Genomic DNA, 22,919 nt, shown 5'->3' on the forward strand with positions numbered 1-22,919 from the left:
CAGCGTCAGGAGCAGATGGCCGATTTAGCTGCCAGTGCCCCCGCCTGCGAAGGGAGGGTTTAGGGATGGTAGCGCAGGAGGGGGAGGAGGCGGGGCGAATGTCCCGGTGGAGAGAAAAGGACATTGCACATCTGGCACGTAGGAGGGAAGCACTGGAACCCCTACAGCCCTGGGCCCTTGGACACTGCCCGTTTGCCCATATGGTCAGTTCGCCCTTGGCGCTATGCGTGATTATATAAAGGGTGAGTGCCTTTTATAGAATCACGCTTAGCACTGACCTTTTCTAACACCCATTCTTTTTATGCACAATTTACAGAATCTGGCCCAGTATTAATTTTTGAATTTAACCTGCAGTAAGTGTAGGACTTTATTGCACTTTAGTGAAAGGACCTCTTAATCTTGTTTGTCTATACATTTCACTAAACTTAAGAAACTAGAATACTTGTTGCACTAAAGCGTCTCACGTTTCTCAACCTTTTTACAGAGATCAACTGTAAAGTCTGAGACTTGGTCTTCCCTCAGCCTTTGCACTGATATTGATAACCAGTAAGGGAGAAATCAGGGCTGGAGCACACTAAGTGGTGCTATTTTTCCCGCATGCCAGGGCCCTTTTTACCTCAGCGGGTAAAAAAAAACCCTCCCCCCAAAAATGGCCATGTGGTAAGATAACACTTACAGCATGGCCATGCAGTGGGGGTGCATTTACCGATACCCATTGAGGTGGTGGTAAGGGTTCCGGCGCTAATTGCGCAGCACGTGGAGATGCCAGATTACTGCTGGGTTACTAACGCACAATCCATTTCCTCGTTTTTTTTTTTACATGGAAAGGATGCACGCTCGACCCAGAATTACCCCTAGTGGCCACATTGGGCCAGCGGTAGTCCCGGAATAGCGTGCAGTAAGCCCGCATTGGGATCTTGCCAGGTACGTGTGACCTGGATTGGCCACTGTTGGAAACAGCATACTGGGCTTGATGGACCTCGGTCTGTCCCAGTATGGCAATGTTTATATTCTTATGTTCAAGTAACTCCTGGCTCTGCCAAGCTTTGCTTCAGGTCTCCTTGGCACTATTTCAATAGTGCCAAAATGATCTGGCCAGATATTCAGTGGCGTAATTTGGGTAATGCCTTGAAAATCCAAGTGTGGTCCCACTGAATAATGACCCTGCTATTTGCTCATGCATTCCAGTTCATATTTATAAATCAGCTCTTCACACATGTAAATGGTGCCCTACCCTCATAAAATCACCCCCATAGCTGGCCATTCAACACTACAGCTGGATTTTCAAAGCCAACACTTATATGGATAATGTTGCTGAAAATATGCATAAATATCCAGGTTATGTGGCAGTCATGCCACTGTTCCCTCTAAGATGAGTAGGAGTCTTCCACCAACAGTCTTGCCAGTAGGGGGTGCTGTTTCGCTATCACAATTTCAATAGAGATGGACAGGCAAGCTCTGCAGGACTCTAGGGAACCCAGCTGTCCCTAGTGAATGAAAACACAATATTGAAGCAGCACCCCCTACTGGTAGCATTGCAGTTGGAGGACTCTCACTCAGCTTAGAGGGAACAGTGGGCCGCTGAATATTTGACCCCTGTTTTACCTCTGAAAACTGTTTTCTAATGGTCATTTTGTGTAATGTTCAGCCATTAGCCGATCCGCGCCATTATGCTAATTTTCAATACTATTAAAAGAAATACCGAATAAACAAACATAGTTTAGTGTTGCTATTTTGTAACAATACCATGTTTTTGTTCCTTGAGATGTTCTCCAGGTCCACATGAAGATTCTCCAACTCCAGGCTCAGAGATTTCTGGGATTTCTCGGCTTCTACATATTTAGCTTTGCTTTCTCCAAGCTGGAAAAGAAATATTGTATCATTAAAGCTAATTACCACTGGTGGGACAAAGTGAATTAACTTTGCCATAAAAATGATTTGATTCTTCTGGCTTCCGTTTTCTCATCATATTAACCTACCATTAATTGAGCACTGTTGCTAAAATATTAAAATTAGGAGTTATTTTGATTTATAAGTGCCTTTTATTCAAACTGGAGAACAATAACGTTTATAAAGTAGAGGCATTTGTACTAAAGTTGTCAACATGGTAACTCATGATTAGTGCAGGAAGGAACAGCGATAAGAAACCCAAGGAAGGAAAAGAACAGACATGGAGTCCAAGTAGTCCAAAAATGTACTGTGTGATGTTCCTGGTGACCCAACACAACCGCGTTTCAGCAGATGTTGCCTGTGTCAGGGGTCTGACACACATATGATTGGGAAAAACCTCCAAAACACTTACGGAGCTTTGTGGATCACACTTCAGAAACGTCGGTAAGCCCGAGGGCTTGCTGAATGCTAAATCGGAACTACCGCCGGCCCAACACGGCCGCCGGTGCTAGTTCCGCCCCAAGCGCATGCCATGCCTGGGGGGAAAAGAAACCCCCTGGAAATGGCTTCTGCGGCGGTAATCCGGCATTGCTGCACAATGCCCAGTTACTGCTGGGTTACTGCGGGAGCACGTATCGCCACCTCAGTAGGTGGAGGTAAGGGCTCCCCGCCGCACGGAAACGCGGTAAGAGTTTTCTTACCACATGGTCATGTTTGTCGGGGCTTTTTTTTTTACCCACTGTGGTAAAAAGGGTCCTGGCACACAGGAAAAATATCCCTCACCGCTAGCACAGGGCCGCAGCTTGGTAAAAGGATCCCCGATATGTCCAATGTTGGCCCTCCATTTCATTATATGGCTTCCTCGGGGACTGTGTTCTTAAAACATAATCATTCCTTCTGCAGTTGAAAGTCTCTTGTCTTTCAAGCAGTGGCGTAGCTACGTGGGACCTGAGGGGGCCTGGGCCCCCGAAGATTAGGCCCTGGCCCCCCGTGTCGACGATCCCCTTGAACCCCCCTCCCGCCACCAACCCTCCCCCCGCCGTCGCCGCCCACTGCCACATCAGATACCTTGTTTGCTGGCGGGGGTCCCCAAACCCCGCCAGCCGAAGAGACTCTTCTTCAGCGCCGGAGTAGCGCCTTCGTTCAACTAAGTTCCTGGTGTGATCAGCTGTTTCTGATGCCTTACGTCCTGCACAGGGTTACATGCACGGTGCAGGACGTAAGGCGTCATAAACAGCTGATCACACCAGGAACTTAGTTGAACGAAGGCGCTACTCCGGCGCTGAAGAAAACTCTCTTCGGCTGGCGGGGTTTGGGGACCCCCGCCAGCAAACAAGGTATCTGATGCGGCGGCGGGGCAGGCGGCGACAGCGGGGGAGGGTTGGTGGCGGAAGGGGGGCTCAAGGGGATCGTCGGCAAGCCGGCAGGGGGATCTAATGTGGCGGCGGCGGCTCGGGGGGGGGGCGGCTAAACCTTGGGCTCTGGACCCCCCTCCCGGTGAGGTCTGGCTACGCCCCTGGCTTTCAAGTTCCGCTCATGCTTCAATATGTATCAAACTTCAAATATAGTTGGCTCTTGAGCTGCTTCATGAGCATCTTACGCATAGATAAGCGTTTTTGGTTTTGAATTTTGATGAAGCCTGCAGTTCAAATTTTGAGAGTTTTTGAGGAGGGGCATTTTCGATATGATGCCTAAATTGGACTTTGGATGTTTTGCACTAAACTTCCCAAATCTGAATAGGAAGTATGGCCGTTTTTGAACAGCAAAACATATATCTTGTTTTTTTCTTTCATAAATGGCCACACGCAAGACGTTTTTGTGTGCTCTGTGCACTTATCTTTTTTGTTCCACTTTCGAAAGAAAAAAAAAGTCCAAGTGAAAAATGCAGAAAATCGTTCCATTGGGATATAGGAGGAGCCACCCTAGAGGGCACTGCTGTGGACTTCGTATAAAAACTTCCAGGTACACATCTCACCACTGCTCCCTTATCTAGTCTGCTGAGCCCTCCAAAACCCATCCAAAACCCATTCTGTATGCCCTAGAGGGGAAAAATAGGCCCTATGAAGCATTGTTATGATTTTTTAATCTGTGGATGAATAAGATGTCATCAACAATCCCAGGATTCAGTCTAGCTCTCCCGCCTTCCACAGTCCTTCCTGCAATAGAACATGTCTTCTCAGAAGATGAGTTGATAGGAATGTACAGGATCCCCCAAATTGTGGCCAGCATGTTTGCTTGTTTTTCCAAAAAATCTAAATATTGTTGTAGGCATCACTTAAACATAAATAACAGTCCAGTTTATTAACAGGCTTTAAAGTAGAAAATGACACGGAGACAAAGTTTGTCCCCAAACCCATGGGCTCTGTTCCCATCCCCACTCCATCCCCGTCACCGCCCCATCCCCGCGATTACCATGGGTCCCTGTCCCCGTGTTATTTTCTACAGATTACTCTCCTCTCTTGTTATCCCCTACTGTCTTGCTAGGTCTTTATAGTCCCTAAACAACCACAATTTAATTCTGTCCAGCCCAAGACTTGCCTATTTGGAATCCTACATGTCATAGTGCCTTTTTTTTTCTAGCACTTCATACTTGGAAAAATCTCCCTCTAACCCTCCGAAGTAATCTCTCTTTCAGGAAATTTAAGACAGAACTTAAAATCTGGCTCTTTCAAATAGCTTTTGGACAAACAGTGACTGAACTCACCAGCTGTATTTGTAACATAGTAACATAGTAGATGATGGCAGAAAACGACCTGCACGGTCCATCCAGTCTGCCCAACAAGATAACTCATATTTGCTGCTTTTTGTGTATACCCTACTTTGATTTGTACCTATGCTCTTCAGGGCACAGACCGTATAAGTCTGCCCCGCACTATCCCCGCCTCCCAACCACCAGCCCCACCTCCCACCCACCGGCTCTGGCACAGGCACAGACCGTATAAGTCTGCCCAGCACTATCCTCACCTCCCCAGCCCTGCCTCCCAACCCCGGCTCTGGCACAGACCGTACAAGTCTGTCCTGCCTCCCAACCCCGGCTCTGGCACAGACCGTACAAGTCTGTCCAGCACTATCCCCGCCTCCCAACCACCAGCCCCACCTCCCACCCACCGGCTCTGGCACAGGCACAGACCGTATAAGTCTGCCCAGCACTATCCTCACCTCCCCAGCCCTGCCTCCCAACCCCGGCTCTGGCACAGACCGTACAAGTCTGTCCTGCCTCCCAACCCCGGCTCTGGCACAGACCGTACAAGTCTGTCCAGCACTATCCCCGCCTCCCAACCACCAGTCCCGCTTCCCACCACCGGCTCTGGCACAGACCGTACAAGTCTGCCCAGCCCTATCCCCGCCTCCCAACCTCCAGCCCCGCCTCCCGATCTTGACTAAGCTCCTGAGGATTTGCCTAGGATGCTTCCCCTCTTTTCCCGTCTCCCTTTCTTCCCTGCTCTTACTTTCCCCCTTGGTGTGGTTGCTTGCTTTCCTAAATTTTAATGGAGTTCTTTTCTTGTTTTCTTATGTAGTCTGTACATCTCTCTGCTCTGCCGTCAGAGCGGTATGGAAAGTCTCGAAATAAATAAATAAAATAGAATCTCCTCTCCTGGATCGTAGTTCCTTACCCCAGCTACTAGACCAATTCTCATTCCTGTTTTTATGGGCACTGAGGTTAGATCATTTTCTTTTATCCACTGGTGTTTTCTAGTAACTGTACCACAAAATAATAAGTGTATCTGGACATCTGCGTAGGAGCCAACTTTTCAAAATGATTGGGGGTGCTAAACCCGATGGAAATTACCCTTCCTTAGACACAGTCAAGACTTCCCTCGAAGTACAGATGCCCATAGGACGCAGTTCTGTGGGTGCTTGAACACCCCCAATATTGAACAGAGCTGCGTCTTATGGGCATCTGCACTTTGAGGGAAGTCTTGACATGAAACAAAAAATTTGGGCTGCCCATGCCTAGAAAGGCTATCATTACAAGAGGACCTTACGAGACTGGGAGACTGGGCGTCTAAATGGCAGAGCACGTTTAATGTGAGCAAGTGCAAAGTGATGCGTGTGGGAAAGAGGAACCCGAATTATAGCTACGTCATGCAAGGTTCCACGTTAGGAGTCATGGACCAAGAAAGGGATCTAGGTGTCGTCGTTGATATGTTGAAACCTTCTGCTCAGTGTGCTGCTGCGGCTAAGTAAGCAAATAGAATGTTAGGAATTATTAGGAAAGGAATGGAAAACAAAAATGAGGATGTTATAATGCCTTTGTATCGCTCCATGGTGCGACCGCACCTCGAATATTGTGTTCAATTCTGGTAGCCGCATCTCAAAAAAAATATAGTGGAATTAGAAAAGGTGCAGAGAAGGGCAACGAAAATGATAAAGGGGATGGGACAACTTCCCTATGAGGAAAGGCTAAAGCAGCTGGGGCTCTTCAGCTTGGAGAAAAGGCAGCTGAGATATGATAGAGGTCTATAAAATAATGAGTGGAGTGGAACGGGTAGATGTGAAGCGTCTGTTCACGCTTTCCAAAAATAGTAGGACTAGGGGGCATGCGATGAAGCTACAATGTAGTAAATTTAAAATAAATTGGAGAAAAGTTTTCTTCACTCAATGTGTAATTAAACTCTGGAATTCATTGCCAGAGAATGTGGTAAAGGCGGTTAGCTTAGCGGAGTTTTATAAAAGTTTGGACGGCTTTTCCTTATGCTTTTTTCAGTATTGTGTATTATTATTCTTGATTGAATATTATTATGTATATTAAAATGTTATAAAGAAATTAAAAAAAAAAAAGTTTGGACGGCTTCCTAAATGAAAAGTCCATAGACCGTTATTAAATGGACTTGGGGAAAATCCACTATTTCTGGGATAAGCAGTATAAAATGTTTTGTACATTTTTGGGATCTTGCCGGGTACTTGTGACCTGGATTGGCCACTGTTGGAAACAGGATGCTGGGCTCGATGGACCTTTGGTCTTTCCTAGTATGGCAATACTTATGTACTGATATACTTAACTTTATTCACTGAGTTAACTAGGCACGGGTCTGAATATCAGCCAGTACCTGGTTAACTAATGGGTAGATTAAATGCCAGAAGCTGGACCTGCCCTAGCATTGACTATCCAGGGTTAATTCAGCAAGTGGCAGTGAACAGTTTACAAGGGCTGAATATTGGGTCCTATAGGGATAGTTTGGGCCAAAAATCTCTCTAACCGGGCACATAATCCCCCAAATTATATAAAAGTCACTAAACTTTTTCCCCTGGATTCTATATAGCATGCCTAGAGATCCGCACTGAAATTGGTGTGAATGCTATAACACGCATAACTTAATTGGCTTAACAAGTTAATCAGTGTTGATAACAGCTCTTAACAAGCAATAATGAGCATTAATTGGCACGGATTAGGATTTACACGCACAACTTGCTAAGCATATTCTATAACGAAGTGCGCCAAACTTCTAAAGCGCACAGGCAAAAAGGGGCGTGGTTATGGGTGGGGAAATGGGCATTTTGTGGGCGTTCTGAAATTTAAGTGCATAGTTGTAGAATATGGCCCAGTATACATAAATCTACGCATCGGGATTTATGCTATATTTTCATTAGTGTAAATGGATGCGCATAGCTTTAGGCACTAAAATATCAACTAAGCGTATTCTATATAATTGGCATGGATTATAGAATAAGCTTAGCCGGCACTGATTTCAGCGCCAATTTTTTAGGCACCCTATATAGAAATTGGACACGTGCCCAATTTAATTGAATGATGAGCCAATCCTGATAATTGGCTTCTTAACAAGCAATTACTGGCGCTAAATGAATTTAATTACAATTATATGTTTAAATTTAGGTGTGGAATCCATACATACATTTTATGCATGGTTTCAGAAAGGGGATGCTGGCCATTTATGGAATAGCGCTAAGCAGTTTTTCAGTGCCAATTTGTTAGGCACCATTTATAGGTGGGGGAGGTGGGGCTGGTGGGTGGGAGGCGGGGCGGGGCTAGTGCTGGGCAAGACTTCTACGGTCTGTGCCCTGAAAATGGCAGATACAAATCAAGGTAAGGTATACACAAAAAAGTAGCACATATGAGTTTATCTTGTTGGGCAGACTGGATGGACCGTGCGGGTCTTTTTCTGCCGTAATCTACTATGTTACTATGTTATAGAATTTAGTCCAATATCTGTATGGTGAGGGGCTGGCTTTGGAGCTGAGACTACCAAGAGGGGACAGAGCCACCCTTTTAAACTCAAGAGGTAATGGGGCAGGAGTATCCAGGGATTGTCCTGTCCTACGACAACGCCATCATAGAAATCTCTGTTACATATCAATGGGAGAGGGGAGTCAGAGGGTTGAAAGCAGGTCAGGTACCTCTTTGGAGGGGGGGGGGGTGAGGAAAATGGTGATAATGGTAGTGGGTGGGGGGGATTGGCTTGTGGATGCCAAGTTGGAGATCAGGGTCATTTAGCGTATATAAATGCTATTTAACTCCTCTTACTCTCTTACCTATCTATATGTTCCATCTTTGCTTATACCCTTCACCAGGGGCATAGCTACGGGTGGGCCTGGGTGGGCCTGGGCCCACCCAATTTCAGCCCAGGCCCGCCCAGCGCCAGCCCCCATTGCCGGCCACTGCTGCTTTTCCTGTTGAGCAGCAGGGCCGGCGCTACAAAAAGAAGAAGCGCTAACGGCGCTAAGGATGAGAAATGTTTAAAAAAAAAAAGCGCGGCACCGGCAGGCAATGTCTCGGCAGCCTTGAGGCATTGGCTGCTGAGGCATTGGCTGCTGGCTCGCAGGCTCCTCCCGTCTGTGAGCCAGCAGCCAATGCCTCAGCAGCCAATGCCTTAAGGCTGCCGAGACAGTGCCTGCCGGTGCCGCGCTTTTTTTTTTTAAAAACATTTCTCGTCCTTAGCGCCGTTAGCGCTTCTTCTTTTTTGTAGCGCCGGCCCTGCTGCTCAACAGGAAAAGCAGTAGTGGCCGGCAATGGGGGCTGGCGCTGGCATGCAGGGCGGGCCTCGTCGAAGAAAAGAGGGAAAACATGGAAGGATGGGGAGAAAAAGAGGGAAAACAGATGGAAGGATGGGGAGAAAGAGGGAAAACATGGAAGGATGGGGAGAAAAGAGGGAAAACAGATGGAAGGATGGCAGAGAATGAGGGAAAACATGGAAGGATGGGGAGAAAGAGGGAAAACTTGGAAGGATGGGGAGAAAAGAGGGAAAACAGATGGAAGGATGGCAGAGAATGAGGGAAAACATGGAAGGATGGGGAGAAAGAGGGAAAACATGGAAGGATGGGGAGAAAAGATAGAAAACAGATGGAAGGATGGGGAGAGAAAGAGGGAAAACGGATGGATGGGGAGAGAGACTCTGGATGGAAGGATGGGGAGAGAAAGGGGAGAGACTGGAAGGATGCAGAGAAAGGTGAGAGACTGGAAGGATGTGGAGAGAGAAGGGACACCTAACAGAAAAGGGTAGAGTGATACAGAGACACTGGTTAGAAAGAGGGAGAGAGACATTAGATGGAAGGATCAGGAGAGAGGATAGATGGATGGAAGGATGGGGAGAGAAAGAGGGAAGATGCTGGATGGAAGGGTAGGGAGAAAGAGGTGACACTGGACGGAAGGATGCAGAAAGAAAGAGGGGAGACTACTGGAAGGATGGGGAGAGAGAGGGGAGACTGGAAGGATGGGGAGAGAAAGAAGAGAGCTGCTGGATGGAAAAGGAGAGTAGTGAAAGACTGGAGAATAAGGGGCATGGGGAGAACAAGGGTGAGAAAAAGATGAAAAGCCATAAGTAGATGAAGGAAATTAAAGAATGGATAGTAAGAATGAATTAAATCAGGACAGAGAGAGAGAGGCAGAAAAATATTGAAGAAAGCAAAGAAAAAGGAGAGAAAAATGAGAAATGGCCAGGAAACCGTGGCAGAAGAATTAAGTGAAAACGAAGGAAAGCAGAATCTAGAGACTGGGAGCGACACAATGAGAAAAAGTAAATGGCCATACAAGAAAGGTAAAGAAAATAATTTTATTTTTAATTTAGGATAAAGTAATATGGTACCTGTGTTAATGAAGTTTCAGAGACCAATACTTCCTTCCTTAGGTCAGGCGAGGATACCGTAACAGCATTATACTGACCTGAGGCAGGAGGTTTTGGCCTCTGAAAGCTCATTGAAAAGGGTGTTAGGCTATTAAATAAATTTTCTGAAATCTGATGCACTGAAAAGCAGCACTTTACCCTGTGTGACAAATGCATCTGATTAGCCTGACTAAATTTTGCTGGGGAAGGGGGGTAGAGAGAAAATTTTGTGCCCACCCACTTTGGGTTCAGGCCCATCCAAAATTGGCAGTCTGGCTACGCCACTGCCCTTCACTATCAATGAAAATGTTATATTATGTATTGTGTTGACACTGTAAGTAGTATACGTGATCTGGTCGTTTGCACCTGCAATAATCGACCATGTTAGGGCGCCCAATTTAGTCACGCTTATGCGCTCGTCATTTGATTGTTTTCTTACAGGGATAATCGAGTATCGAAAAACGCCCACACTATTTTCCGATTATACATGTCTATTTTTGGACGTTTTCGTAAGAACGTCCTAATTCGTACTTGGACGATCTTTCAATTATGCCCCTCCACGCCATACTTTGTATTGTTATTTGAATATTTTTACTGCTGTAATTACCTATTGCTCATGGTTGATCTATTCTTACTGTACACTGCCTTGAGTGAATTCCTTCAAAAGGCAGTTAAAAAATCCTAATAAACAAATAAATAAATAAATAAATTTGCAGTGCAGCAAGTGTCTGGCCTGGGCTGTAACTGCAGGGCCAATGCTGGCCACGCCCCCAACTGTGATCACACAGCTTTTGCACTTACGGCATTTTATGTTTTTTTTTAACTAACACATCACACATCAGTAAACAGGCCCCGAAATCTACGAAGTAACTCACGCCCCCTAAAAATGTATCTATATAACTGAAATGCAAAAATTGAGCAACTCAACTCTTGTTATAATTTTAGAGATTGGAAAAAAAATACATTTCACTGGCTTTTCACAAAAATTGTACTGTTTTCCAGATGATATCTTTCTAAGGCAGATACAATGAGTGCCAATTATAGCTGGCTGTAATACTGTAATTATGCCATCTGTCTGAATAGTTCTTAAAAAATTAGGATACAAGGACCTAAGCATAACATTATCACAGTTGTTCATAATTTACGAAAAGAAAGTATTTTATGAAAAGTCCGATGTTCCCTTCCATTGTTGTCAATTCTTTGGTAGGACAGACCCCAAGATACAAAGACAAGACATAAAGAACTGTAGGGTAGGCAGTGGGAGGTCTTTGACACCTGGGGCGGATCGTTTTTTTTAACACCTCCCCTCCTCCATGTGCACTTCTGTCTCTGCCAGTCCCCTGCCCCGGAACAGGAAGCTGATGTCAGAGTGGGCAGGGGATTGGCAGATCCTATGACATGCACATGGAGACTACAGCTCCATGACTGCTTGATGTGCACCCTTATTCAGGGCTGCCGGGAGGGGGGAGCAGGGAGGACAGAATTCCCCGGGCCCGGGCCTCCAAGGGGGGCCCAGTGCCGGGGTCAGGCCGCCGGTGCTGCAGTCCCTGGATTCACCTGCCTGCCGTCTGCTCCGTCCGCCACTGGGCCCCCTGCATTAAAATCGGCAGCGCCTCAGTTGAGCTCTGTTTGGAAAAGCAGATCGCCTCCCTTCCCTTCGGGCCCTCCCTGTGTCCCGCCCTTGTGGAAACCAGAAGTTACATCAGACGAGGGCGGGAGAAAGTGAGGAAAGGCCCGAAGGGAAGAGATCTGCCTTTCCAAACAGAGCTCAGCTGAGGCGCTGACGATTTTAATGCAGGGGGCCTGGTGGCGGACGGAGCCGAGGGCAGGCAGGTAAGATTGGGTACTGCAGCAGCGTTGTGGGGGGGGCATCCTTGCCCCAGGCCCAGCTTAGTCTCTTATTGCCTGCATCCAAGGTGGACCCTCCCACTGCCCTGCCCTTGGTAAGCCACTGAGGAATGTTAACAGCAATCCAAGAAGTAGGGGTGGACCAAAAAAATCTTCACAGCCAGGAACCGATAAAAACAATTTTTATTCAGCACCACATTAGTGTATGACCCGACACAGGGCCGTGTTTCGACAGAACAACCATCTGCCTCAGGGGTCTGACACTTGCTGTAGAAAATCACAAAATATGGGTGCTGAATAGTAGAATTGATGATCAATAAACTGCTGGGGGGGGGGGGGGTTTGGCGGGCTTGTTGGCATCCGACTGGTTTTCGCTGCATTACAGCGGTTTATTGATCATCAGTTGTACTATTCAGCACCCATATTTTGTGATTTTCTACAGCAAGTGTCAGAACCCTGAGGCAGATGGTTGTTCCGTCGAAACATGGCCCTGTGTCGGGTCGTACACTAATGTGGTGCTGAATAAAAGTTGTTTTTATCGATCCCTGGCTGTGAAGAGTTTTTTTGGTCTGCCCCCACTTCTTGGATTGTTGTTTGGGTATATGTAAGGATTTTTTTTAACCTCTACCTTAGGGTTTGGTTTGGTGTGCTGAGGAATGTTAAGCATGTATATGCCCAGCGAGGCTAGTATTCCATAAAGGAAAGTAGGCATCTATGTTTCTTTATAGACTAGGCCCCTACCAGGCGCCCTATTAGAAAACTGTTTCCTATAGCTTCACTCCCATGGATGTGGCACAAAAATCTGAGCTCAGGAGATGTCCAGATCAGCTCAATATAGGCAACTATAAGAGATATTGTATAATTTGTAGTTGGTGAGGAGTGGCCTAGTGGTTAGAGCATTGGTCTTACAATCCAAAGGTGGCTGGTTCAAATCCCACTGCTGCTCCTTGTGATCTTGGACAAGTCACTTAACCTTCCATTGCCTCAGGTACAGACTTAGATTGTGAGCCCTCCTGGGACAGAGAAATATCCAGAGTACCTGAATGTAACTCACCTTGAGCTACTACTGAAAAAGGTGTGAGCAAAATCTAAATAAATAAGCAGACTGGATAGGCTACATGGTCCTGTGGAGGAGTGGTCTAATGGTTATTGCAGTGGGCTTTGATCCTGGCAACCTGGGCTTGATTCCCACAGGCAAGTCACTTAACCCTCCATTGCCCACAGGGACAGAGAAAGTACTTGCATATATAGTAGCACTATAGAAATGATTAATCATAGTTTTTTTCTTGAATAGAGTGGGCATCAGTGCAGCAGGATATGCCAACAGCTATGTCCTACCTCTCCTTCCCTTCTCAACTCAACATACAGAAACTGAGGAGTCCTTTTACTAAGGTGCTCTAAAAAATGGCCTGCGGTAAAATCCGCCCCTTTCTTTCCGAGCACTCTACCAAAACCCTCATCCACACCCTTGTCACCTCTCGTTTAGACTACTGCAATCTGCTTCTTGCTGGCCTCCCACTTAGTCACCTCTCCCCTCTCCAGTCGGTTCAAAACTCTGCTGCCCGTCTCATCTTCCGCCAGGGTCGCTTTACTCATACTACCCCTCTCCTCAAGACCCTTCACTGGCTCCCTATCCGTTTTCGCATCCTGTTCAAACTTCTTCTACTAACCTATAAATGTATTCACTATGCTGCTCCCCAGTATCTCTCCACACTCGTCCTTCCCTACACCCCTTCCCGTGCACTCTGCTCCATGGATAAATCCTTCTTATCTGTTCCCTTCTCCACTACTGCCAACTCCAGACTTCGCGCCTTCTGTCTCGCTGCACCCTACGCCTGGAATAAACTTCCTGAGCCCCTACGTCTTGCCCCATCCTTGGCCACCTTTAAATCTAGACTGAAAGCCCACCTCTTTAACATTGCTTTTGACTCGTAACCACTTGTAACCACTCGCCTCTACCTACCCTCCTCTCTTCCTTCCCGTTCACATTAATTGATTTGATTTGCTTACTTTATTTATTTTTTGTCTATTAGATTGTAAGCTCTTTGAGCAGGGACTGTCTTTCTTCTATGTTTGTGCAGCGCTGCGTATGCCTTGTAGCGCTATAGAAATGCTAAATAGTAGTAGTAGTAGTAGTGTAGGTGCGAGTTTTGGGCGCGCGCAGAATCATTTTTCAGTGCACCTGCAAAAAAAAAAGCCTTTTAAAAATTTTTGACAAGAATGGACACGCGGCAAAATGAAAATTGCCGTGCGTCCATTTTGGGTCTCAGACCTGACCGCCAGCCATTGACCTAGCGGTAAAGTCTCACGCGGTAGCAGGGCGCCAAATGCCACTTGGCGAGCATCCGATACATGCGGCGGAAAATAAAAATTATGTTTCTGCCGCGCGTATATGATGCACGCCAAAAATGAAATTACCGCAAGAGCCACGAAGACGCTTACGCGGCTTAGTAAAAGGGCCCCTGAGAGAGACAGCAGGAGCTACATCCTATTTGTGGTATCAAAGATAGAGGAGTGTGGTAGTCCACTCTTAAGGTTATCAATAGGAATCAAACAAAATAAAACATGGAAAAGAAAATAAGATGATACCTTTTTTATTGGACATAACTTAATACATTTCTTGATTAGCTTTGGTGCCAGTAGGGTTCCCACACCTGTTGGTCAATATTTTACAGGACCAGGACACTGTACCAGTGACTTCACAGTGAGAATCCTGAAAGGTAACTTTAAAACCATACAAGAACGTAAGACCTTTGAAGTCAGAATGACTGAATATTTTAACACCCAACAGAAAGGACTTAACAAGGATCTGGGGTTCCTAGCCCATTATAAACCATAAAGCTGTATGTCTCTGTTGATCACCCTCCCCTCACCTATCCACACCCACCCTGTTAGAATATCAATGATATGCTTTGATGTCCCCATGCATACCTCCTACCCACCCCCATCCTCCCACCCTGTCAGACTGTCATAGTAATGCTTGAATGTTTTCACTTATATACACTGTCAGCTAGCACATTTGCTTATTTCCGATCTGACAAAGAAGGGCAACCTTCGAAAGCTAATCAAGAAATGTATTATGTCCAATAAAAAAGGTATCATCTTATTTTCTTTTCCATGTTTTATTTTGTTTGATTTCTATTGGTATCAAAGAGAAATTGGAGACATGTTCTTTTGAAAATTAAGGCAAAAGCTGACCTGATCCTTTACGATTTTGCTTCTGTAGGTGTGAGGCAACAAAAGTTTGGGTAAAAGTACAGTACGTCTTAGAATACATTTCAAGAAGTGAACAGTTCATTTCTCAAGCTTTTTCTTATTTTTAAGTCAAACTTCTTCCCTTGTCTCTAGCTGGATTACTGATGTGCAAGGACACAGGAGATGTCTGTATTGATCCATTGGCATATAAATCTGTCTGGGGGTATCATTGGTGGCTAAATGTTTGACTGGTAGAATACTGATAGAAAAGAGCTATTTTATTCCTAGTAAAAGTTGATTTCGTTTGTACAGTTTGGAAAGTCACCCTTTTCATTTCTCTTTACCAGTGATGCTTTGATTCATTTGCATAGTTTTGGGGGAAAGACTTGATGGGTTCAACAAATGAACTTATCTCGACCCACTGAAGTTAATAAAGACAGAGACCTATTTACTAAGCGCTGTCACTGCGGACTAACAACAAGGGCCAGGCTAACAGTTAATACAGCACGTTAACAATTAATGCTCGACAGGGGCGTAGCTACTATGGGGCCACGGGGGCCTGGGCCCCATAGATTTGACCCTGGACCCCCTGCCGATGACCCTCTCAACCCCCCTTCCCACCGCCAACCCGCCGTCACCGTCTGCTACCTTTGCTGGCGGGGGACCCCAACCCCCACCAGCCGAAGTCTTCTTCCTTCATTTTGTTTCTGAGTCTGACGTCCTGCACGTACAACGTGCAGGACGTCAGACTCACAGAAACAGAACGAAGCCCTGCAGATCGCAAGGCTTCGTTCTGTTTCTGTGAGTCTGACGTCCTGCACGTTGTACGTGCAGGACGTCACACTCAGAAACAGAACGAAGGAAGAAGAGGACCTCGGCTGGCAGGGTTTGGGGTCCCCCGACAGCAAAGGTAGGCGATGGCGGGCGGGGAGGGGTCGAGAGGGTCGTCGGCATGGGGGGGGTCAAAGTTGTTGGTTGTGGTGCTGGCGGCGGTGGGGGGTGTCGGCAATGGCGGTGGGGGGAGGGGTTGGCAATGGCGGTGGGGGGCGTCGGAGGCGCCAGGGGGGGGGACTAAAATGTGCCCTCACACAGGCTCTGGACCCCCCTCCCGCTGAAGTCTAGCTACGCCCCTGTTGCTCGTTACTCTCTGTTAAACAGCTAACACGAAAAGCACTATTTAGGGGTAGCAAATGGGTAAGGACTGCGCTTCACCATTAATGTAGTTGTTACTATACATTAGCCGCTGGATTCTGTATAGGTCACTCAGGGGCCCTTTTACTAAGACGTGCTGAAAAATGGCCTGCGCCGGTGTAGGCGCGTGTTTTGGACGCATGCAGGCCTGTTTTTCAGCACACCTGCAAAAAAGGCCTTTTTTGGTGGCCAAAAATGGATGTGCAACAAAATGAAAACCAGCGCGCATCCATTTTCGGCCTGAGACCTTACCGCCACCCCTTGACTTAGTGGTAAGGTCTCACACGTTAACCGGGCGGTAATTGCCAGCACATGTACACTGTTGATTACTGTTGGGTACGCTCCACACGGTAGAAAATTTCTACCACGTGTTTCAGACACGCCTCAAAAATGGAATTACTGCTCGGGGCTTGCAGTTGCCGGGTGGTCGTTGCCAATTTGATGTGCGTTGGATGCACGTTGGTGCCTATGCTCCTTTGTAAAAGGGCCCTTCAAAGTCAGGTGCACAAGTTTGGACGCGGATCAAAGATTTGCATGTAAACTAATTAGCTAATTAGTTGATACCAAGTGATTACTGGCATTATGTGCAGATCTGCCCTATCTATCTATAAATTATGGGCAGCATCGCCGAGATGGGGGGGACAGGGGGGACAAAATTCCCCGGGCCCGGGCCTCCAGTGGGAGGGGGGGGTAGCCCAGCGCCACCGCCACAGTCCGGCCCGCCCGCCCTCTGTCGCTCCCTGGCATTGAATTTAAGCGCCTCACCTTCAAAAGCGCAGCAAACAGCAGGTGGCAAACCACTCCTTCCTTCCATGTCCTGCCCTCACCTGATGTAACTTCTGCGAGAGCAGGACACGGAAGGAAGGAGTTTATAAGCGGCACCTAGATTTAGGCACTGTATATAGAAAATGCTTAATTGGTATCCTAGCGCCTAAAACTACACACTTCCATTTACATCAACAAAAATGTGGCGTAAATCCCGGTGCATAGATTTAGGTGCAGAGGGCAATATGCTATAACAATGCACGTAAATTTTGAAACACCCATGAAGCGCTCATTTCCCTGCCCATAACCACGTCCCTTTTTGCCTCCACACATTAAAATTTGGGTGCACTGTGTTACGGACTACGCTTAGGGAGTTGTGCGCATGAATTGGAATAGTCGCTAATTAGTGCTGATTATTGCTTGTTAAGTGCTGTTAACAATGCTGATTGGCTTGTTAAGCCAATTAAGTTACACGCGCTGTTATGGTATATGCCTGGATTTTGGCACAGAACACTAGCAGGCTTATTTTCAAAAGAGAAGGGCACCCATCTTCCGACAAAAATCGGGAGATGGGCGTCCTTCTCTCAGGGTCACCCAAATCGGCATAATTGAAAGCCGATTTTGGGCATCCTCAAAGTTCACAGGGGCGTGTCGGAGGCGTAGCGAAGGCGGGACTGGGGCGTGCTTAAGAGATGGGCGTCCTTGTCCGATAATGGAAAAAAGAAGGGCGTCCCTGACGAGCATTTGGTCGACTTTACTTGGTCCATTTTTTTTCCTGACCAAGTCTCAAAAGGTGCCCAAACTGACCAGATGACCACCGGAGGGAATCAGGGATGACCTCCCCTTACTCCCCTAGTGGTCATCAACCCCCTCCCACCCTAAAAAAAAAAAAATTGTGAGCCTCTATGCCAGCCTCAAATGTCATACCCAGCTCCATCACAGCAGTATGCAGGTCCCTGGAGCAGTTTTTAGTGGGTTCAGTGCACTTCAAGCAGGTGGACCCAGGCCCATCCCCCCCTACCTGTTACACTTCTGCTGGTAAATGTGAGGAAAACCCACCCCAATCCCACTGTACCCACATGTAGGTGCCCCCCTTCACCCCTTAGGGTTATCGTAGTGGTGTACAGTTGTGGGGAGTGGGTTTTGGGGGGGGGGGTTGGGGGGCTCAGCACACAAGGTAAGGGAGCTATGCACCTGGGAACAATTTGTGAAGTCCACTGCAGTGCCCCCTAGGGTGGCCGGTTGGTGTGCTGGCATGTGAGGGGGACCAGTGCACTATGAATGCTGGCTCCTCCCATGACCAAATGCCTTGGATTTGGTCGTTTTTGAGATGGGCATCCTCGGTTTTCATTATCATCAAAAACCGGGGACGACCATCTCTAAGGTCGACCTAAATGCTGAGATTTGGGCGTCCCCGACCGTATTATCAAAATGAAAGATGGACGCCCATCTTGTTTCGATAATACAAGTTTCCCCACCCCTTTGCCGGGACGTCCTTAGAGATGGACGCCCTTAGAGATGGTCGTCCCCGTTCGATTATGTCCCTCTAGGTGTGCTATATGAAATCCAGGGGTTAACGGCACAGGTGCCAATCCTGGCCAGTAAAATTCTTTTGAATGTTGGGTGTGTATGTGAGTGTGCGTGTGTATATATCTATATCTATCTATCTACACACAGCAGATAACACAGGGGTCCTTTTACAGAGTGGCAGTAAGCCCAACACAGGCTAACTGCTCCTTTTCCGGGACTACCATTGGCCCAACGCAGCCACCGGCAGTAGTCCGGCCTCGAGCGTGCGCCATTTCCGAAAGAAAAAGAAAACCTCTGGAAATGGCATGCATGGTGCTAACCCGGTGGTAGTCGGGCATCATCGCGTTCTACCCAGCTACCACCGGGTTAGTGCCGGAGCCCTTATCGCCACCTCAACGGGTGACGGTAAGGGCTGCCCTCCACATGGCCATGCAATAAGAATTATCTTACTGCGTGGCCATTTTCTTGGGAGCGGGTTTACCGGCTAAGGAAAAAAATGGCCCTGGCGTGGAGAAAAATGGCCCCTGCCGCTAGCGCAGGGCTCTTTTTCCCGCAGCGTAGTGAAAAGGACCCCACAGAGCAGTTAACACCATCTATAGAAGTGCAACTAACTACATTGCATATTACAAGGTAGTGACTTCTTTCTCTTGGTTAACTGTACAACTGCCACTGTGGAGGAGTGGCCTAGTGGTTAGGGTGGTGGACTTTGGTCCTGAGGAACTGAGTTCGATTTCCACTTCAGGCACAGGCAACTCCTTGTGACTCTGGGCAAGTCACTTAACCCTCCATTGCCCCATGTAAGCCGCATTGAGCCTGCCATGAGTGGGAAAGCGCAGGGTACAAATGTAACAAAAGAATAGATACTATTGGAGATTCTACATGGAATGTTGCTACTATTGGAGATTCTACATGGAATGTTGTTATTCCACTAACAACATTCCATGTAGAAGCCTGCGCGGCCACATTGGTGGAATAGCAACATTCCATGTAGAATCTCAAATAGTAGCAACAGTGGAGGAGTGGCCTAGTGATTAGGGTGGTGGACTTTGGTCCTGAGGAACTGAGTTTGATTCCCACTTCAGGCACAGGCAGCTCCTTGTGACTCTGGGCAAGTCACTTAACCCTCCATTGCCGCATTGAGCCTGCCATGAGTGGGAAAGTGCGGGGTACAAATGTAACAAAAAAAAAAAACATGCTGGAAGTGCCTCTGACCATCAATGCCAAGGTTTTTGCAGTTATCTTGTAATTTCAACCTTACTGCACTTTAGTGAACAGGGAGTCGGAATATTCATTTGACCGTGGAAAAATTTGTTTAATAAACAAAACATCTACTAGAAGTTTTCCTGAAGTAGCCATGAAAGAAATGCACTTCCTAAGAACAAAAGAAAATGCAAATGATCTCAGACATTAATGATGTAATTAGATCTAATTAGATATGCAAATGCACATTTACTTCTGAAAACCAGAGCTGTTTAGAGGTCACAAGGATGAGAGTTGAGAAATGTTGTTAATGGCCATATGCGAGCACAGACATTTTGCAATTAGCATAAGAGAGAACGTGGGGAGGGGGGGAGAGGGGGTGTAAACTAGTGTTCCTGCATTTTCCTGCGAAAATGAATTCTTTGTCATTATCATGCATGTCTAACACTGAAGCCACTGCAAACCACTGTAGTCTCTAAAAAGCAAAGATACATAAAAGGCTACTTTACATAATGATTTTTTTTTATCTTTTAAGAGAATCAATTATGAATTACATATTAATGGCGGCAGATAAAGACCTGAAAGGTCCATTCAGTCTGCCCAACAAGATAAACTCATTTTACATGGTATGTGATACTTTATATGTATACCTGAGTTTGATTTGTCCTTGCCATTCTCAGGACACAGACCATAAAAGTCTGCCCAGTACTGTTCTTGTACTAAAAGTTCTGAAGATTCTGGAATCCTAAAGAGTTACAAGATTCCGGGATCCCAATTAGTAGCAACATTCCATGTAGAACCCCAAAGAGTAACATATAGTAACATAGTAAATAGTAACATAGTAACATAGTAACATAGTAGATGACGGCAGAAAAAGACCTGCACGGTCCATCCAGTCTGCCCAACAAGATAACTCATATTTGCTGCTTTTTGTGTATACCCTACTTTGATTTGTACCTATGCTCTTCAGGGCACAGACCGTATAAGTCTTCCCCGCACTATCCCTGCCTCCCAACCACCAGCCCCACCTCCCAACCACCGGCTCTGGCACAGGCACAGACCGTATAAGTCTGCCCAGCACTATCCTCACCTCCCCAGCCCTGCCTCCCAACCCCGGCTCTGGCACAGACCGTACAAGTCTGTCCAGCACTATCCCCGCCTCCCAACCACCCGTCCCGCTTCCCACCACCGGCTCTGGCACAGACCGTATAAGTCTGCCCAGCCCTATCCCCGCCTCCCAACCTCCAGCCCCGCCTCCTGATCTTGACTAAGCTCCTGAGGATCCATTCCTTCGGCACAGGATTCCTTTATGCTTATCCCACGCATGTTTGAATTCCGTTACCGTTTTCATTTCCACCACCTCCCGCGGGAGGGCATTCCAAGCATCCACTACTCTCTCCGTGAAAAAATACTTCCTGACATTTTTCTTGAGTCTGCCCCCCTTCAATCTCATTTCATGTCCTCTCGTTCTACCACCTTTCCATCTCCAGAAAAGATTCGTTTGCGGATTAATACCTTTCAAATATTTGAACGTCTGTATCATATCACCCCTGTTTCTCCTTTCCTCCAGAGTATACATGTTTAGTTCAGCAAGTCTCTCCTCATACGTCTTGTAACGCAAATCCCATACCATTCTCGTAGCTTTTCTTTGCACCGCTTCAATTCTTTTTACATCCTTAACAAGATACGGCCTCCAAAACTGAACACAATACTCCAGGTGGGGTCTCACCAACGACTTATACAGGGGCATCAACACCCCCTTTCTTCTGCTGGTTACACCTCTCTCTATACAGCCTAACAACCTTCTAGCTACTGCCACCGCCTTGTCACACTGTTTCGTCGCCTTCAAATCCTCAGATACTATCACCCCAAGATCCCTCTCTCCACCCGTACCTATCAGACTCTCCCCACCTAACACATACGTCTCCCGTGGATTTCTACTTCCTAAGTGCATCACTTTGCATTTCTTCGCATTGAATTTTAATTGCCAAACCTTAGACCATTCTTCTAGCTTCCGTATGTTCTTTTTCATGTTTTCCACTCCCTCCGGTGTGTCCACTCTGTTACAGATCTTAGTATCATCCGCAAATAGGCAAACTTTACCTTCTAACCCTTCAGCAATGTCACTCACAAATATATTGAACATATATATTCTGGAATCCTTAAGAGTTACAAGATTCCGGAATCCCAATTAGTAGCAACATTCCATGTAGAACCCCAAAGAGTAACAAAGTAACATAGTAAATGACTGCAGATAAAGACCTGAATGGTCCATCCAGTTTGCCCAACAAGATAAACTCATTTTACATGGTATGTGATACTTTATATGTATACCCGAGTTTGATTTGTCCTTGCCTTTCTCAGGGCACAGACTGTAGAAGTCTGCCCAGCACTGGTTTTACTCTCCAATTACCGGCATCACCACCCAATCTCTGCTAAGACTCCGTAGATCCATTCCTTCTAAAGAGGATTCCTTTGTGTTTATTCCACGCATGTTTGAATTCCATTACCGTTTTCATCTCCACCACCTCCCGCGGGAGGGCATAGAATATGCTTACTTGATATCCCAGCTCTTAAAACTATGTGCCTCCATTTACATCAATGAAAATGTGCTGTAAATCCCTGTGCGTGGATTTACACAGACTGGGCCATATTTGTTAGTAATGCATGCAAATTTGGAAATGTCCACAAAACGCCCATTTCCCCGCCCATGGCCGTGCCCTTTTTGAACTGCACGCTTTAGAATTTAGGCCTTCATTACAGAATACGCTTAGGGGTCCATTTACTAAGCTGAAGCAAAAACTGGCCTGTGGTATTTTGGGCGTGTCTTTTTGGCGCACACCAGGCCAGTCCCCACGTCTGGAAAAAAGGGCTTTTTTTTCCAATGGACCGGGAAAAGGGCCTGCGGTAAAATTGAAACTAGCATGCACCTATTTACGGCCTGAGCCCTTAATGCCACCCATTGATCAAGCTGTAAGGGCTCGTATGCTACACGCGCGGTGACCGGTCGGCATGGGCCAACTGCCGATTAACACCAGAAACACCGCGTGCGATAGGAAATAAAAATAATAATTTGTCCTAGCGGTATGGGCATGCACCAAATCTGAAATTGCCACCAGGGGGGCATGGTAGCCTGGCGGTAGTATTGTTTTGGCGCACGCTGCACATGCGTAGAGCCTACCATGCCTTTGTAAAAGGACCCCTTAGCAAGTTGCATTTTAAATTCTAATTATTGACAAT

General features: G+C 46.7%; 1 protein-coding gene across 3 annotated transcripts in view; it reads right to left on the minus strand.

Moving 5' to 3' along the window:
• Positions 1–22,919, minus strand: part of MYO18B (myosin XVIIIB) — a 549,955-nt gene that overhangs the window by 105,413 nt on the left and 421,623 nt on the right. For all 3 annotated transcript variants that reach the window (XM_030218025.1, XM_030218027.1, XM_030218024.1), the window contains exon 36: positions 1,747–1,860. In XM_030218025.1, the coding sequence (XP_030073885.1) occupies positions 1,747–1,860 (114 nt within the window). The remainder of the gene's footprint in view (positions 1–1,746; positions 1,861–22,919) is intronic.

The sequence above is a fragment of the Microcaecilia unicolor genome, chromosome 11, assembly GCF_901765095.1.
Source record: "Microcaecilia unicolor chromosome 11, aMicUni1.1, whole genome shotgun sequence".
Lineage (NCBI taxonomy): Eukaryota > Metazoa > Chordata > Amphibia > Gymnophiona > Siphonopidae > Microcaecilia > Microcaecilia unicolor.